This window comes from Pteropus medius, unplaced genomic scaffold, assembly GCF_902729225.1.
Source record: "Pteropus medius unplaced genomic scaffold, Ma_sr-lr_union100, whole genome shotgun sequence".
Taxonomy (NCBI): Eukaryota; Metazoa; Chordata; class Mammalia; order Chiroptera; family Pteropodidae; genus Pteropus; species Pteropus medius.
Window position 1 is genome coordinate 11,534,549 of NW_024354500.1, and position 16,630 is coordinate 11,551,178.

Genomic DNA, 16,630 nt, shown 5'->3' on the forward strand with positions numbered 1-16,630 from the left:
AAAAGAGAATGCAAGGCCAGGTGAAAGATCATGGGGGGTTCCTGTTTGGAAGCAGGCCATGTATGAGGAAGTAGCAGAATGGGGTTCCTCATCTGAGCCACAGAATGCAGAATATGATTTAAGTGACTCTTCTCAATCCTCCTAATGATGGTATATTAGTAATATTACAGATGAATGAAAGACAAGTTAATTTGTTACCTACAATGGCTGCTTTAGGGTATTGGGGAACCCAGATTTGGAAGGACTGGATTATATGAAACTATTTATTTCCATCATTTTTCTTTAGCTAGGTAAATGGGACAAAAGACCTGAAGAGAAACATAGGAAATAGACATTCTGTCTATCTGTCTCTCCCCTCTCCGTCTCCCCTTCTCTTTCCTCCTCTCTCTTTCACTCTTCCTCTCTCTTTCTCTGGACTCTAGGCTCTTAGAAAAGCTATGAAGCTGCATATTGTTTCACAGGGCTTGGAAAGGTAGAAAGATCAGAAACAATGACTTTTTTTGATAAAAATGAAAATGTGAGTCAGTATTAAGGACCTCAAGAGAAAAAGGGGCAGTGGGAATAGAATAGTTCAGGAGGATTTAGTGGGAACCTACCATTGCTATAGGAATTATTAGGTTGAATCACATGAAATTGCTGATGGTAAATCATTTTTTGACTGACAAAAATGGTAATTTTGATAGTTCAGCCATATGTGTTTCTGATTATAAATACGCTTGTATACTTTCAAATCACAACCCCTTCATAAGCTGGAACTGCTCTCTTTGATTAAATGTGAGAGTCATTTTTCTGTAAATCTTACTTGGTTACAGCAGCAAATGCTATACATATATATTCAGTTCTTATAGACTGTTACTGATATAGCATAGTTATTTGCCCACAACAGAAACTGGATAAAATATTGGTCACAAGCTGGGACAGCTTCCCCAGGTCCCTACTCTAGCCTGACTTCAGCTCCTGAGATCTCTAAACTCTTAAGCAGTTCTCAACAGGGAGCAATTTTTACCCAAAGGATAAATTTTACAATGTCTGGAGATGTTTTTGACTGTCTTGACTCAGAGAGGGAGGATGCTGCTAGCATCTTGTGGGTAGAAACCAAGGAAGTTGCTAAACATCCTGAAATGCACAGGATGGCCCCCCACAACCAAGGATTATTTGGCTCAAAATGCCAGTACTGCCAATGTGAAGAAAGTTCTAGACTGAGCACCAGGGAACTTAAGGAAACACACACAAAGTTGTATATCATACTCCGAAATGTTGAGCAGGAAAAGTTTATAAGGAGATAGGCAGAACTGGGGAGAATAGTTTGGAGAGAACATAAGGGAGCAAAACTGATGGCCAAAATATCCTACATTTGTGAAGCCGCGTATGTACAGGGCGCATGGCTAGTTTTAAAGAATAGTTGGATCACCAGAGAGTGAGTTTTCGGTGGGATGTAACAGCGCCAAGTTTTTTATACTATTTCAATGAAAGGTATTGAAAATTAGAAGACCAGAAGCTATAGAATAGGATAAGAGAAAAGTAGGCCCAACAGAAAGTTTAAAGATTTAAAACCTTACTTATTCCTTTTGAATTATATAGTCGATGCATCTACTGCTATGATTACTACTGTGTGTAAAGTCCTAGACAGATACTGGTACAGGTATGAGTGGAAAAGGGAGCCATGATATGATAAACTGTTTAGTCTTAAATTTTTAGATTTTATTGATACACAGAGAGGTTTAGCTTTTTCTTTGATGTAAATTAACTGTGTGACCCAGTGGTTTTATAGATATATTTGACTTGAGTTGCTCTTAGCCCCGAGAGCTATAAAGAGATGTTAAGAAATGTCCTTATAACGAACTATTAAGAAAGAATAATAATAAAGCATTGTCTCTATTATGGAAAAAAATGGTTATATTTTGATTTAGCTTATTTATGAATAAAAATATAAATGGACATGGGTAGTATGCAGTTTTTTGTTGCTAGTTATGAACACTGAAGTTTTTTAAATCTTAAAAACCACTTTCTCTAGAACAATGTTCTGATAAGTATTTAAGTTCTCTAAGTATCTCACCAGAGTCCGTATTAATCAGAATGTACCTGAACTGTAAGTGAACCATAGGACCGAAATACTAAAGAAACTAATCATTGTTAAAATGTTGGTAGGGTCAAAATGACTGAATTCCATTCTGAAATATAAGAAATAGCTTTCCCTCCTGACCCTTTAAGCTATAGTGGAATTAAGAACTTGATTTTTTTTTCTACCTGTTAGATAGTAGAGGGCAGTGTGGGATAGTCTGGCCGGGATCTCAGCTGTACAGGGCTTGGGGAAAACAAAGAGATAGGGAGACTAGAGTCTCAGGAGCTGCCTTCCTCGTTTCCCTCTGTTGCTACTACCTCTTCTATATAAATTTCTGACCCTTCTTCATTTTTTCCCCTGCATTTACTCATCAGTAAATGTAGTTTCAGAAACTTTAAGCAAATGTAAAACCTTTTTGGTTTTTCATTTGATTTTTTTCCCCCTAGAAATGAAGAATATAAAGAGAGGCTTTTATATTCTTTTCATTTTACTTAAAAATTCTTTTCCTCTCTTTTCACTGTAGTAAAGGTAAAGATAAAAGTATATACATAGTATATTAAGAGCTAAAGTTGTTGTATTCCTGGTTATTTCAGAAATCTTTTTGGACATTTCCTTCTAGGAAGTTCTGTAGAAGTTTCCAAGGAACAGAAACAATAAGACTTTGGGTAAGGCCAAGGAGATGGGATAATGCTGGGAGGTGTTAACAAGGATTCTTATGAAGAGCAGGAGCAGAAGGTAGAGAAGATCCAGCCCTGGACCAGCTTTGGAGTGAAAACTGAATAAGCATTTGAGAGACATCCTAGAGATTAGGCTGTAGATACATCAAAGGAGAAAAGTCCCAAGCGTCTGGCATTTAGGGATACTGTTTATTTTTGAGAAACATAAGTTTCACATATGTGGGTAAGGAGCATGACTGGAACAGAAAACTGATGCCTTGTTCCTCCTGCTTTAGTCCTAACTATGAAACATGGCTTTATGGCTCGAGAGCACTTGAAAAGGAGGTGTTGAATATAAAGAGTTAACTGAAGATGAAATGGCTGTTCTTTTCTGAGTACAGAATAGAGAGTGATGGGCTATGGTTAGAGCATGACAAACTTAGGTTAGTTATTTAAAAAGACATGCAAGATCGATCAGTGTTGGGATACAGTAAACTTACTAACATGCAAATTCTTTTCTAGAGACTCTTAAAATACTGTTTTGAGAGAATTTAAATGTAAACTCTTTTAGCTTATTTTCAGTCCAAGGCTCTGTGGGAAAACAAACAAACAAACAAACAAACAAACAAACTTGAGGCCGTCATAGAAATAGGACATGAGTTAATGAACCCAACACACTTGAAGACTAGACATAGGTAGTTGATCACCATGTGGCAGTAGCAGGAACTCAGTAACCCAAGCTGCATGTATCTTCTAAAATCTCACTGGCAATGAAGTCGGCAAAGGCCATCCTTCTAGCAATTACTGCCAGCTTAGAGAACTGGCTCGAAATTCTTTGTGAGTTGCCCAGAACACCATGATCTTCTGTTTCAGTGGTCTGTTACAGACATCATCTTCTACCTCTATAATACTATCCACTTTTTTATGTATCCTTTTAAAGTTCTGTTCATATAAATTTTCACCTGATTCTCAAAGCACAGGATTCTTTTGAGAACCCTACGATAGTTTTTAGGAAAACAATTGGAAGAGGATAAGTATTATGGCTGGTGGACAAATGTGATTATTTCTATCTCATGGATGAAGACACTAGGCTAAAGAAAATCAATGACTTGCCTATAGGTTTCATTGTTAATGCCAGAACTAGCTGTGTACAGATCCTAAAAGGTGAAAAGTAAACTTCCAAGTTTTGTCCTAATAGTTTTCTACAACCCTAGAGTTAGCTGAGGATGCAATATTTGGCATATGGACCACTCACTCACCTGCTACTGCCAATCTCAAGCAACAGTGGGATATCGCTCTGGATTCAGAGTCATGCAGACAGGCAGTTCGACACTCATATTGGCTCCTGGAAGCTCTGATGCTTCATTTGGGAGGCATCATGGTCAGTCTCTCCTCTCCTCCAATTGGTCAGAAGAATCATAGTAATTTATAATGTTCATTTTGAAAAGCGGCTGATGCCTGCATCTCAAACCAACTTATGTTTGAGCACGTTGGGAGTGTAGTTTACCATGATACGTAAATGTTGATATAACTCTGAGGACATCCTTTTATGTGTTCCAGACACTAGAAGTACTCTTAGATGTAGCCCAAACACTGCACAGGTCTTGGGGCTCCATGTGATTGGGAGTGATGTCAAAGAAGAGAGTGAAAGTGGGTGAAAAGAGAAATAAGCACTTCAATACAAGCACATATCTTACCTCCTCTGCTCTTTTGCAGAGGGTATAAGAAGCAGTTTATCCAGTTGTTCAGATCCTACCAGCTTATCATTCTTGATTCTTCTCTGTGTCTCATGCCTCCCATCAAATCGATCAGCTAATCCTCTTGGCTTGACCTTCAAAATATCTAGAATCCTACCTTTTGTTTTCCTGCTTCTGTCCCATTGCCACACTGATGTAAACTCATTATCACCTGCCACCTGAACTGTTAAAATAATCTTCTTGTCTCCCTAACTCCACTCCCTCCACCCAGTTTGTGCTCCATATAGCCACCATAGTAATTCTTGAAAATATAGGTCGGATCATGTCATTCCTCTGCTCAAAACCTTCAAACAACTTATTGCAATTTAACAAAATAGCAAGTGCTTCCTTTGACCTATAATGCATTGAGTTATCTGGTCCTGATCAATTCTTTTTCTGCCACTTTCTCTCTCTTTTGCTGTTCTCCAGGAATACGGCTTTTTTGCTGTTTCTTGAACCCATCAGGCATGTTCTTAACTCAGAGCTTTGCATTTGCTGTTTGTTCTGCATGAAACATTCCTTCACAAGATGACTGAATGGCTGGCTTCCTCACTGTATTAGGTCTCTAAATGTCATTTTCTTAGGGAGGTCTTTTCTGATCACTCTATCTGAAACAGTACCCACTGTAACTCTCTATCCCCTTTATTTCTTATCACATTACTTATTTCTGTATGACATTGTAATTTAGTTATTTGTGTTCTCCATTAGAAAGTAAGATCTACGAAGGCGAACAATGTCTGTTTTGTTTACTACTGGATCTCTAGCTGATAGAACAGAGCCAAGTCTTTTTTATATTGGTAGTCAAAAGATGGATCTAATTATAATCGCATGTTTCTATCTATCCCTTTTAGTGTATACTGTACTATATATACTATAATATATATTCATATATATCTATACATCTATATATCTATATATCTAGTGTAAGCAAAGTATCTGGCTCAGAGCTTGTTATACTGTGTGGGGTGGATATAGTATATCAAGTTCTGTGTTAGTACTTTGATCCTTCCCTTATAATGTATCAGGCTTTGTGCTAGATAGTTCACTTGCATTACCTGCTTTAATAAAACAGCTGTCACATAGGTACTGTTATTATCCCCATCATAGTAATGCGGAAATGGAGGTTAAGAGGGACAATTGTGCTCCAGATCAGATAGGTCTTAAGTAACAGGTTGTAATCAAACTGGGTGTGATGTGTCTCCAAAGCCTTAACTTGAATGACTTGACTGTGATGTCCATATACTGCATCTCCTAATTTTGAATCTGCCATAATTGTATAGGGGAACAAAGAGCATAAGAAGGGGATTTTTGTAGTTTAAATTTCTACAAAGAACTATAAAAAAAGACAAAATGTATGTATTTTTCTTTGAGATGAAATTACCTAAATAGTTTAGAAACTAGATTACATTAAAGTTCACTTGTGGTAATATGGTAATATAAAACTACAAGTAAAGTTTTTATTCAGCTATATTGAGTAGATTAAGTGAAAAAATTTAAAAGTTCACATTTTATACCTTTTTATTTAAAGAAGAATTTATTTGAAGAAGGATAGTGTTATTAAGTTCTGCAAATACTATTTATCATATTGGGCACATTTGCAAACTGCTCCCCTTTATCTCTGTAAACTCACAGGTGTTTATTCTTTTATTTTCTATTCCATTCATCCTTGTTTTCTAAGGTTAACTTTGGGGGTCATCATTTCTTACTCTTGCTGTCCTGACTTTGTTCTCATTTATGTAACTCTCGTTTTAGGTATCCCTCCCAACTAACCTATTCAAGTTAGTCGCTATTTTCTTATTTTAGTGAACAATTATTTACAACTCTTAAAGTTGTTTTCCCATTTACATCTATTTTTTTTATTCTCTTATTTTGGTGATATCTTGCCGAGGAGAGATTTTCTAACATATCTTCATCTCTTAAAACTACCAAAAAAAAATGATTTTGTGGCAAGATGGAGAAACTGGACTTACATATACTTTCCTGCCTGAAACAACTTAGAAACTAGACAAAGTTTATCAAATAACTGCTTTTAATTTATTGGACATCAAGCAATAAAGGACAATGATCCCTGAGAGATGGAAAACAAGCAAGGTGAGTTCTAGGATTGTCCCAGCTTACTGCTATGAGAGAGTGTCCAAGCTATGGCAAAGGGTGGAGGTCCCCAGCTGGATCCTCATGATCTCCTCAATTGTGGAGATGGAGCTGATTCTTTGAGAAGATTGATAAAATTGAAAGACATTTGCCTAGACCAGTTAGAAAAAAAAAAGAAAAGACAAATTATCAATATCAGGTAAGTATGAGAGCTATCGCTACTGATTCCATAGATGTTAAAAAGACAATAGAGAATACTGCTAACAACTCAATGCCAATAAATTCAACAACTTATATGAAAAGGATAAATTTATTGAAAGGCACAAACTACCAAGGCTCATTCAAAAATAAATAAATAGCCTGAATAGCCCTATACCTATTAAAGACATTGAATTTATGGTTAAAAACCATCTAACACAGAAAACTCCAGGCCCAGATGACTTAATGGGTGAATTCTACCCATTTAAACATTTAAAAAGGAAGTAATCCCAATTCTATACAAACTCTTCCGGTAAATCGAAGATGAGAAAATACTTCTCAACTTATTCTATGAGACTGGCATTATTCCGTTCCCCAAACCAGACAAAGACATTATAAGAAAATAAAATGGGAATATGGCATAGGGAATACAGACAGCAGTAAGGTAATGGCTATGCAGAGAGCCAGAGGGAAGAGTAATCAGGGGGATCATTTCATAAACTATATAAATGCCTCACCAATATACTGTATACTTGAAACTAATAACAAAATAATTTTTTAAAATATCTCTCATGGACATAGATGTAAAAAATCTTACAGATTTTTAGCAAACCAATTTTAGTAACAGATAAAACATTATGACTAAGGGGGTTTATCCCAAGAATGCAAAGTTGGTTTAACATCTGAAAATTAATCAGTTAATTCACCAAATAACAGACTGAAAAAGAAAAACTATATGACCATCTCAAGAGATACAGAAAATGTATTTGAAAGAATTCAGTATCCACTCATGGGAAAACAAACAAACAAACAAACAAGGAATAACCTCTCAGCAATATAAGGGAACCTGTAAGAATAGAAGGGAACTTCCTTAAGCTGACCCAGCAATCCCTCTTCTGGGCATCCAGGTATGTAAAAATTTAAAGTCATTCATCCATAAAAACATATGCACCCCGATGTTCATTGTAGCATTATTAATGGTGGCTAAGATGTGGAAACAACCAAAGTGTCCTTCGATAAATGATTGGATAAAGAAGATATAGTACATATATATAATGGAATATTACTGAGCCATACGAAGAGATGAAATACTGCCATATGTGACAACATAAATGGATCTTGAGATTTTCATGCTTAAGTGAAATAAGTCAGACAGAAAAAGTTGAGAACCATACGATTTCACATATATGTAGCATATAAAACTAAAAGCAATAAATGAACAAGACAAACAAAAAACACAAAAACTGATAGACACAGACAACAGTTTAGTGGTAACCAGAGAGGGAAAGGGGATGGGAGGAGACACATAAGGATAAAGGAAGTCAAATATATGGTGACAGAAGGAAATTTAACTTTGGGTAGTGAACATACCATGCAACATACATATGACATATTATTTAATTGTACACTTGAAACCAATATAATTTTATTAACCAGTGCAAAAGAATTTATACCAATGGCAGATAAACTAATAAAAAGCATACGAAATAAATGTGCAACATCATTAGTCATCAGGAACATGCTAAGAAAAACCACTGGGAGATAACCACATCATACCTGTTAGAATAGCAAAATCAAATAAATAAACAAACTGTAATACTCATACACCGCTGACAGGAATGTAAAATGATATAACCATTTTGAAAGTAGTTTGGCAGTTTCTCAAATATTTACTTTCAAATAACCATTTCACTCCTAGGCAATTACCCAAGAGAAAGGAAAGCATATGTTCATAGAAATACTTTTACACTAATGTTCATAGCAGGTTTACTTGTGATAACCAAAAACTGGAGTCTCCTTAATTATACATTAATAGGTGAATGGATAAAAAGTTGGAGTATGTCCATATAACAAATACACTTCATCAACTAAAAGGAATGAACTATTGATACATGGAACAACCAGATGAATCTCAAAATATAATTATGACAAGTAAAAGAAGTTAGACTTCTTCCCTGCCCCCCCCCAAAAGTATAATTCTTTTTATAGAAAATTTAGAAATACAAATCAATGTACATTGACTTACAGCAGATCAGTGATTACCAAGGAACAACAGGGGAGGAGATTGGGGAAGAGTGTTAGGAAGGAGGAATTATAAAAGGGATTGAGAGAATCTTTGGAAGTGATGGATATGTTCATTATTTAGATTTTGCTGATAGTTTTATGAGTGTATATGTTTGTCAAAATTTACCGAATAGTATACTTTAAATATGTGCACTTTTTTAGTATGTCAATTATACTTTAATAAAGCTATTTTTAACACTTCCCGAACAATACCATATGTGTCTACCCAAGTTCAACTAAGACTTTGAATTCTAAGGATTTAAAGATGAAAGATATTTAGCATTTAGATTCTCACAATTTTCAAGAATATTTTTCTGCACGTTTACATCTATGCTTTGTTTTGTTTCTAATTTTTTAAAAGTCTTTAAATGGAAACTATTTGGTGAGGAAGTCAAGTAGTAGAAACTCATAAACTACTGGTTAGAATATAACTTTGTGCAATATTTATGTAAAAACATTTTGTTAAATATGTGCATGTCCTACAACATAGCAATTGTCTTTTTAAGTATATAACAAGAATAGCAGCTTTCAAACTATTTGGTCTCAGGACTTTTTTATGTTCTTAAATTATTGAAGGATTCAAAGAGCTTTTATTTCTGCAAGTTATATGTTTAGATGTTTACTCTATTAGAAATCAAAACTGAGAAAGTTTAAAATATTTTTCAGTTTAAAATAACAATAATCAACCTATTGACATTTTAACAAATAATACTTCTAGGGAAAATAAGTATTTTCCAAAACAAAAAAAAATAATAATGAGAAGAGTTGTATGGTTTTATATCTTTATACATCTCTTTAATATCTCGCTCAATAGAAGATGGATGATCATATTTGTTTCTTTAACCCATCTGTTGGGATATATTGTTTTAGTTGAAGTATGTGAGGAAAATCTGACTTCACACAGCTATGCAGTTGGAAAAGGGAGCACCGTTTTAACAGCCTTTTCATAAAATTATGGATATTCTTCTTTGATACTATCCCATAAACCTGTTAAGTGATATTTTCTTATATTTAAATTGCAATATTTAATCTGAAACCATGTCAGTAAACTTTTATACTGTTACATTAAAATCCAACTTTTATACTCTGTTACATTAAAATGCATTTGCATTTGTCTACCTGTACTTTAAATGAATTGAGTGCATTATTTTGTAACATTCTGTACTAGTCATTTGGAAAATATTGGTTCACTGAGTTACTCACATTTTCTGAAATATTGACACATTTTGTTATATAATATCAACAAATGATACTCATTAATATCACCAATGACCTTTTCAGAAAATTCTCAAAAAACTAGAACGTTGTCAGGATTACTAGAGCAGACACAAGTTTTCAAAAGTTCTAATTTTTATTTGAAAGAGTAAATTTTATCATTGGCAACCAGTGCTGTCATTCTATTCTTTTCTTTCTCTCTTTCTTTCTTTCTTTTTTTCTTTCTTTCTTTCTGTCTGTCTGTCTGTCTGTCTGTCTGTCTCTCTCTCTCTCTCTTTCTTTTTCTTTCTTTCTTTCTTTTCTTTCTTTGGTAAGCGACAGGCTAACTTAATTTTAGAGAAATAACTGCTGAATATCAAGTCTGAATCACCACTGGTTTGAAGTCTATCAATTGTTCTTTCAAGTAAAAAGCGTAGTCTATGAAAAAAGTGGCTAGTTCAGCTCACAGTTCAATCACATGATTACTTTTCCTTGAGACAGCCTTTGATCTTCGTTATGCATCAGAATTGCTTTATGCGTACTTCCCATTTAGTGACAGAACAGGGTAGTCAATTATTTTTTATAAATAGTCAAAGAGCAAATACTTTAGGCTTTGGTAGCAGTTCCCGAGTTGTATATTCTATTTTGGGGGATCAGCTTACCAAGGCTTTCTGTTGGATTTGACACCAGTGACTCCTAATTGTTTCATGAAATTTTTGATGTTTCCTTAATTGGCTTCCATAAGTTCACTTTCTTGGGCTTCTCTTTACCATTCTGATTGTTCTTTCACTTATGTTTCTTCCATTCATCTCTTAAACATGAGTCTTTCTTAGCTTCAATTCTTATTTCTTTTCTTATTTATAGCATAATTTTCACAATTTTTTGCATGATTTTTGGGTTCCTTCTACTTTCATGACTTCAGTTCCCATTTCATTGCTGATGACTCTCAAATTTCTATCTAGGACAAATGTTTCTCCTGAGCTTTAGAACATGCCTCTAATCCCTATCAAACGTTTCAGATTAGATCTCCAACAGCTACTTCAAATGTATTCCTGTCCCACATAGTTTATATCTCCTTTGAAAACAATTTTACTCCTATTTCAGTAAAAAGCATTTACTGGATTCCAAATGAGAAACCTTGAATTATTCAGATTTCCTTTTCCCTTTACCTCTTAATATCCATTTATTCACCTGCAAATCCCATCAATTGTGCCTCCTAAATATCTTTCTGCTCCATTCATTATCTCCCCCATCTCCACTGCCTTTTCATTGATTTAGATTCACCTCATCTTTGACTCTCAACTGAGCTTTCTAACTTACCATTTTTCTGTCTTCTGGTATCTCCAGGCAAAGATGATTATTCCTTATCCTGTGCCTCTGCTTACCTTGAAGATAGTATTTAGTAGTCACTGAATAATGTGGCTGACTGTAAATGTGAAATCCTGTTGGTACTTTTCCAAGGGATCCCCTTAGTCTATAAGCTAAAGTCCAGACTCTTTATTTAATATCATGTGTGAGGTCCCTCACTGGCCATTCCTTAGCTTTTTAGTTCAGTTTCTGCCCACCACCTACCCACACCTAGCCCCCAGACCACCATAGTTCTCTAAGAACACACCACATCTTGTGGCTCCACACTTTGTATATTTGCTAAAAATGTACTTCTCTCCCATGTCATAGCTGACTTTAGGGTCCTCTTACTGGAGTCTTTCTCGTAATGCAGTATATGTGTAACAGTATTTACAAACATTTATTTTGGGTGCCTACTTCTTTCAGACCATTTTTAATCTTTATAATAGCCCTGAAAGGTAATGATAATTACCCCTGTTTAAAAGATGAGGGCCTGAGTCAAAGAGATATTAAGCAATTTTCCTAGAGTCACATCTAGACAGGGTGAGCTGGACTCTGGACCAGGGCTCTTTCTACTTTATCATGTTGCCTCTCTTTACTCAATTCTTACAGGGGTTTCTCTGTTATCTGAGCATGTATGTGTCTCCTTGGACCAGCGATACATTTCTGTTCAGTAAATAAACAAATAAAAGAATTTATAACCTACACAGAATTTCAGGTATAAAATAGTCCATGATATAGTCTAAGAAAACAGTGTTATAATGTAGTGCTTGTTTCTTTTTCAAATGACTTTCTATTTTGGGCTAAAATGTGGTTTTTTGCACATTTTGTTCAACAAAGGTTTATTGTGCATAGTGTTCTGCGAAGTCCTGCACAGGAAACAGGCATTGATATAACAGTTTTCATCCTCAAAGAGCTTTGGTATGGTAGGAACTTATGGCAGATACACATCTAACATGAACACCCAGCGAGAACAAGATGCCTTAGGTTTTTAAAACAGAGGGAGGTCACATGGGGCTGCATTTTAAAGGGACCAGGAAAGATTTCTTGAAGGATGAATAGAATTCCAATAAAGGAAAATATTGAAGGATGAGTGTTAAGAGGGTGAGGATGATGACTGGAATTTAAAATAAATATAAAGTAAGAAATAAGCCTGGTTTGGTCCATTTATAATTCAGGACAATTATTGATACCCTTTAGTCAAGAAGTTAAGAGATATTTCAGTGGTAGTGTATCAACTTTTTAAAACCTTATTTACTGTGAAATAGAGACATGCATAAAGCAAATATATAGCTTAATGATTACTGAGGATGGATTTTGAGTAAGGAAAAGTGTGGGTTTGTCTCTGCATTTGTCGTATGGGATTTCTTAGGGACTCTGCATGGTGGGTGTGGCCTGCAAAAGAAGTCATATAGTATTGTTTCTTCTTAAATCCTCACTGCCCCAGTGTAGCTTAGCTTCTGTTCCTTAGCACATGATCTTTGGTTGCCTCAGCTAACTTTCTGACAGTACTTCCCACATTTTCTGAATGCTGGGTAGCCCCTCCTGGCTGCTATATAAAAAAAAAATTTCCTGAGATACACCTGGAATCATACTGATGTTATACAGATGTGAACAGTGAATGTATTATAAAAGTTTACTCTCTTAGAAATTCAAGTCAAATTACAGTAATTTAATGCATGTACCATGTTCTATGAAAGTTTAGAGGGGCAGAGTGGAATTCTTTCCTCTTTAACTTACTTATTGCTCTCATTCTGCCACTTACATGACAAGTGTATTTATTAGCAGCCATCATGATTAAAATCCAAGTGAATTAAGCTTTTAGCTATGTGTTGTTGACTTCAAGTGTTGCATAGAATAAGGGTCCACATGTTTGAGACAATTGTCCTTGCAAGGTTAACAAATATTAATATGCAGCTTTGCTTTCTTGGAGTTTGTAATTTAAAAAAATGGAATTGGTACCAGAAAACAGAAAAAAATCAAAAGAAGGTACAAAAGAGGATTCAGTAATAATAATTGGAAAAAACATATTTTGAGTAATGAATAAATTTGTGTATCCATAAATATACATGAGAAAATATTTTTTGAAATTTTACTAGCTATCGTCAAAGCAATTTTAGACTCATATTTTAGTAAGCAAGTTTAAATGTTTAAAATTTTAAATGAACTTTTGTTGTGATGATTAATATCAGTGATTGAAATCTTCTGTTTTTATAGATTTGATCCAGGCTACCAATGAGACCAATGTTAATATTCCTCAGATGGCCGACACACTCTTTGAGCGGGCAACAAACAGTAGCTGGGTGGTTGTATTTAAAGCTTTAGTCACAACACATCATCTCATGGTACATGGAAATGAGGTAAACTAAGTAAACTTTTTTTTTTTTTTGCTTGGGGAAGGGAGGCTTTTATGAAATAGTTTGGTGATGACTTAAGGCCTTTGCATTTTCACCAATTAGGGGACAAAGAAGAGGAAATCTATGGTTTGGAATCATCTAGAGTACACTTCTAATCTTCTGTTTAGCTATTTTTCAAAAAATGAATGTTAAGTTAGACATTTTCATAGAGTTATTGAAGTATTAAATATTATTGGTATCTAAAATGTATATACCACGTAAATATAATTAGTGGGCAAAAATGTTAGGAGAAAGGAACAATACAGTAATTTTTCCCATAAGAAGTGCCCATAAGTGAAAATTGCTTTTATAAAAATTTTTAGTTTGGGAAAGTATTAATAAAATAAAAATTACCTATTTTATATGGGATGCCTACTGAAACCTATTAAATTGCGGTGTTTCTGTTATATACAGAAATGAAAGGTTATACGATTTAGTTCTAATTTAGTGAGTATTATTCAGTCTTTATCTCCCCTCAGAAAAAGTCAGCAGACTGAGAAGCTTTATAACTGAGTAAGAGAAAAGAGATCACAATGAGAATACACACAAAAAAAAATTCCCTCTAGTATCAGAAATTATTTAAAGGTATGATTTGAGAATATTGGTGGTTAATTCTAATTTTTGTTTTTCAGAGATTTATTCAGTATTTGGCCTCTAGAAATACACTATTCAATCTGAGCAATTTTTTGGACAAAAGTGGATCCCATGGTGAGAAGATTTATGTTTTATCATTTTTTACTAATGTTTTTAATGTAGATTTTTTTTAAGTGAGGTTATAAACTCCCCTGGGTGTTCAAGAAAAAATGTGAAAATATATAGTTTATAGTAGTTTTAAAATATTTCATTGTTATATAACTCAGTATATGAAGTATATGTCAATTTTATTTTGTCTTTTTCAGTATTTACCTTAAAAAGTAACAGTGGGTATGCTAGACCCACAGTAGTTTTTTTATGAAGGTGCAACAAGCAATGAAATGAAAGATGCTTTTCTAATTAACAAAAAGATTCTAGTCTTAAAGAAGTGTTCATTGTAAATTAATAGAATTTGAACTGCAGTTGTTTGTTCATTCATTTTATTTACTGGTTGCTATTATGTGTAAGATAAGCACACCAAGCAAGTGAGTAGTTCTCAGAGAGCTACATGTATTAAGTCCGAACCAGGCAGTTATTTTAAACAGTGAACAAAATGCAAGGAAAAATCAGAACAGACATTCTGTACAAGGGTAGTAGCATAACTAAACTGAATAGTCTTGGAATGTCTCATGCAGAAAGTATTTTTGCTTGCGGTAAGATTTTAAATGAGACCTGTCTGATACACTCATTGACCTCATCCTAGAATCATTTACATTTGAGGAGTTAAAAAAATTGGTACTTGGTAGAGCACAATTGAAGGTATTTTATTAATCAGTTTTATTTCCTCTGCCCCTTCCCCCAGGTTATGACATGTCTACCTTCATAAGGCGCTATAGTAGATATTTGAATGAAAAGGCTTTTTCTTACAGACAGATGGCTTTTGATTTTGCCAGAGTGAAGAAAGGGTATGTTTTTTCTTTCTCATATTTGTTTGAGCAGATTAAGTTTTTGAGGCATCCTTGATTTATTTTAACTAAGCTTAAATGCCAACTAATTTTGTTCATGAAGGCCAAGTTTACAATCACCTGAAAAAAAGAAACTCAATTAATAATGTAAAAGCTAGCCTTGAGATTAGAATATGCATTACTTTATATTTTCATGCAGAAAATCTGACTTGCTCCTCTGAATTGACATGGTATAACATTTTATTTGTTGAAATCAATTTAAAATTCTTAAACACATATATACCTTTAAATAATTTTAAGTGAAGGGAATTTAAACAAAATTCATTTAAAAGCACAGTAGCTATAGTCGACAATAGTTATTTCAATTTATTTTGATTGAGTTGAAACTGAACTGTGCGTACAGTGGAGATCTGTTTTTGAGAGGTAATACCATCTAGTATTTCACTCACATGCACACGCATACACACATACACCATAATTGTACTAATTATTAATAATAATCATTAATTAAGAAACCTCATTGAAATGTTTGCAGTGTAATTCATAATTAACATCTCTTCCCCTCTAAAAAGGTCTTTGAATTTAATCAGAAGTGTTCAGCCATAAATTTATAAATCTTGTATTTGTTCCTGACTTAAAATTATGACAAGGTATTGTAGGATGTTTAATATTTTAGTTTTAAGAATCCACACAGAAAGATATAACTCTATTTTTGTAATAGCTCACATAACATTAGCTTTGAATTTTTTTTTTTATCGTGGTGGTGAACAAGATAAACTTGCCTATTCAAAATGAATTAGTTTCGTTTGGGTGAAGATTTTATAAAATTGAGATTTTTACTTCATCTCCTTCTTATTAGAGATGATTCTAGGTCTCCTTCCGCTGACTACTTCCGAGGCCCTGGGAAGCCTTCGTTGATGTTCCCAGATGCATTGTGGCCTTTGCAGTACAGTTCCACAGCCTTCTTGGAAAGACTTCTGCACCTCTTTAGGGACAGACACATAAAGACACTTTGGGATGCTTTCCCTACCACTGAAGTGGGAAAGACCCTGAAAGTTGCCATTATCAGCCTGGGTATTTCCTCAGCTAGTTCTGTACTGCCACTCCTTGACCATCACTGGGTGCAGGGATTCCCTGAGAGGCCCGTGGGTGGATACAGGGTTTTGCAACCCCTCTGACTCACCCTCCAGCACTAACCTTCAGTTGTGCTCTCTGAAGCTAGGTAAGCCCTTATCTCCTTTTGGCCAAACTATGTTATGCACATCAGCATGCATTTTTCTTCACTGCTGGTTTATAGTGTAGCATCTGTACTCTCAGTCCTATAGGTTTTGAAGACTTCTAAGACATG

At 34.6% G+C, this 16,630-nt stretch overlaps 1 protein-coding gene across 20 annotated transcripts in view; it reads left to right on the forward strand.

Annotated features, from left to right (window-relative positions):
* SNAP91 (synaptosome associated protein 91) overlaps positions 1-16,630 on the forward strand; it is a 125,433-nt gene that overhangs the window by 22,064 nt on the left and 86,739 nt on the right. For all 20 annotated transcript variants that reach the window (XR_005650678.1, XM_039852840.1, XM_039852839.1 and 17 more), the window contains 3 exons: positions 13,566-13,708; positions 14,377-14,452; positions 15,180-15,282. Coding sequence is in view for 19 of the 20 variants with exons in the window: in XM_039852840.1 (XP_039708774.1) it covers positions 13,566-13,708; positions 14,377-14,452; positions 15,180-15,282 (322 nt within the window). In the remaining variant the exon portion in view is untranslated. The remainder of the gene's footprint in view (positions 1-13,565; positions 13,709-14,376; positions 14,453-15,179; positions 15,283-16,630) is intronic.